Here is a 1,881-nt window from a genome sequence, read left to right on the forward strand (position 1 = left end):
ACAAATACTTACAGTAAAAACTAGTCCTGCATAGATAAGCTGATATGGTCACACTGGTTGTCATAAGAACTATTTCAGATGTTTAGATGTATAAGAGTGATTAAAATTTGCTGTGTGTGTATGTAAGATAAGTTGTAAGTGTGTGCCCATTGAGGACATGTGACTGGCTGGTCAGATAGTATAAATACTAATGCAAAGGCCAAGGCAAGAGGAGGACTTGCTAGCAGGATAGTGCCAGCAGGAAGGCAGAACAAACAGCTCAGAAACAAAAGAGTAGGAATTCCCTGGTGGTGCAGTGGTTAAGAATCGGCCTGCCAATTCAGGGGACACAGGTTCAATCCCTGGTCTGGGAAGATCCCACATGCCATGGAGCAACTAAGCCCTTGTGCCACAACTGCTGAGCCTGTGCTCTAGAGCCCGTGAGACACAACTACTGAGCCTGGGAGCCTAGAGCCCGTGCTCCACAACAAGAGAAGCCACCACAAGGAGAAGCCTATGCACTGCAACAAAGAGTAGCCCTCGCTCACTGCAACTAGAGAAAGCCCGCATGCAGCAACGAAGACCCAACACAGCCAAAAAAAAAAAAAAAAAAAGAAAAAAAGAAACAAAACGGTGCCTGGCATAAAAATGGGACTCGCTACTCTTTCCTACATTACTTCATTACCTGCCTCCTCCAACTAAACCCCTCACCTCTAGTCAATTGAACGTGGCCTGCCCTTGGGTTTACTCTCAACAACCAGATAACTCATGGTCATATGACTTCAACTGCAAGCATATTTATCCCCCATTACACTGAGATGTCAGGTTTATGTGGTGAGTTTGACATAAACTCACCCCAACACCAGAATTCATGTTACTCTTCTAGAAATCTTTCATAAAGATGTAATAGATGACCAATATTCTGATTTATTTACAAAAACATGAACTGCAGCCTTACTTATAGTTGCAGAACGAAGGAAACACTTTAACAATGGAGAAAGGGTTAACTAAGTTATGAAGCATGCATATTCTGGGATATTATGTAGCCATTTACATTCCTGTATTTAAAGTCCATAAAGACAAAGAAATATATGATTACAATATACATTAGGTTTTTCTTTTTTTTAATAATTATAATAGAGATTTATTTAAATTAATACATTTACAGCCCAGATAGTTCTACATTGTACATTTTAGGTTTAACCAGCTTCATAAAAATACTTTAGGATAGCCGCATCCAGATTTAGACTACATGATTATTTCTTTGCCCATTCTTCTCTCTCTTTTCTTTCCTGAATAACCTCTTTCAGATATGGTTCAAGGTAGAATTTATCCTCCTCATATTTTGTCCACTGCTCTTTAGGCAAGATCTGCTGCCTCATGGTCAGGTCCAGTGCTCTCTTAATGCGAAACACCCTGTCGTTATACAGGTTCTCAGGAAGCCTTCTTATGGCTTCTTTTACATCGTCATTCTCATATATTATATCATCTCGCATTAAGCCCAGTTTATTGAACCCGGCAGCATTGTAATACCATTTTCGAATACCCTTCAGCCACTTGCTTGACGCTGCAACAGCAGGCCTACTCACCATTTCAACCCGAGACAGAAGCGTTGCCTGCTGGGTAAGTCTTATACATTAGGTTTTGTTATAAGATTACAGAATGACTTGCACAACATAATTCTGATTTTATTAAAACTTACATATATATGCATTGACACAAAGGTGAAAACTAAAAGGAAAAATATCAAAAATTAATATTAATCATATCCAGCTATTGGATTTATGGGTCACTTGCATTATATTCTTATTTTTTTTATGGATTCCAGATGTTCTTTCCTAAGCACATATTGCCTTTATAAGCAGAACAAATACATTGTAATTAAAACAATTTTAATTTTTA

General features: G+C 38.4%; 1 protein-coding gene across 1 annotated transcript; it reads right to left on the reverse strand.

Moving 5' to 3' along the window:
- Positions 1–1,153: 1,153 nt before the first annotated feature.
- LOC102980309 (cytochrome b-c1 complex subunit 7-like) lies at positions 1,154–1,571 on the reverse strand. The gene has a single exon (XM_055085771.1). It carries the CDS (start codon positions 1,569–1,571, stop codon positions 1,236–1,238), a length of 336 nt encoding a protein of 111 aa, XP_054941746.1. The 3' UTR covers positions 1,154–1,235.
- Between the last annotated feature and the right edge of the window lie 310 nt (positions 1,572–1,881).

Source organism: Physeter macrocephalus, chromosome 7, assembly GCF_002837175.3.
Source record: "Physeter macrocephalus isolate SW-GA chromosome 7, ASM283717v5, whole genome shotgun sequence".
Taxonomy (NCBI): domain Eukaryota; kingdom Metazoa; phylum Chordata; class Mammalia; order Artiodactyla; family Physeteridae; genus Physeter; species Physeter macrocephalus.

Coding starts and splice junctions, on each gene's coding strand:
- LOC102980309 (XM_055085771.1), bottom strand. CDS start 1,571: ATGGTGAGTAGGCCTGCTGTTGCAGCGTCAAGCAAGTGGCTGAAGGGT.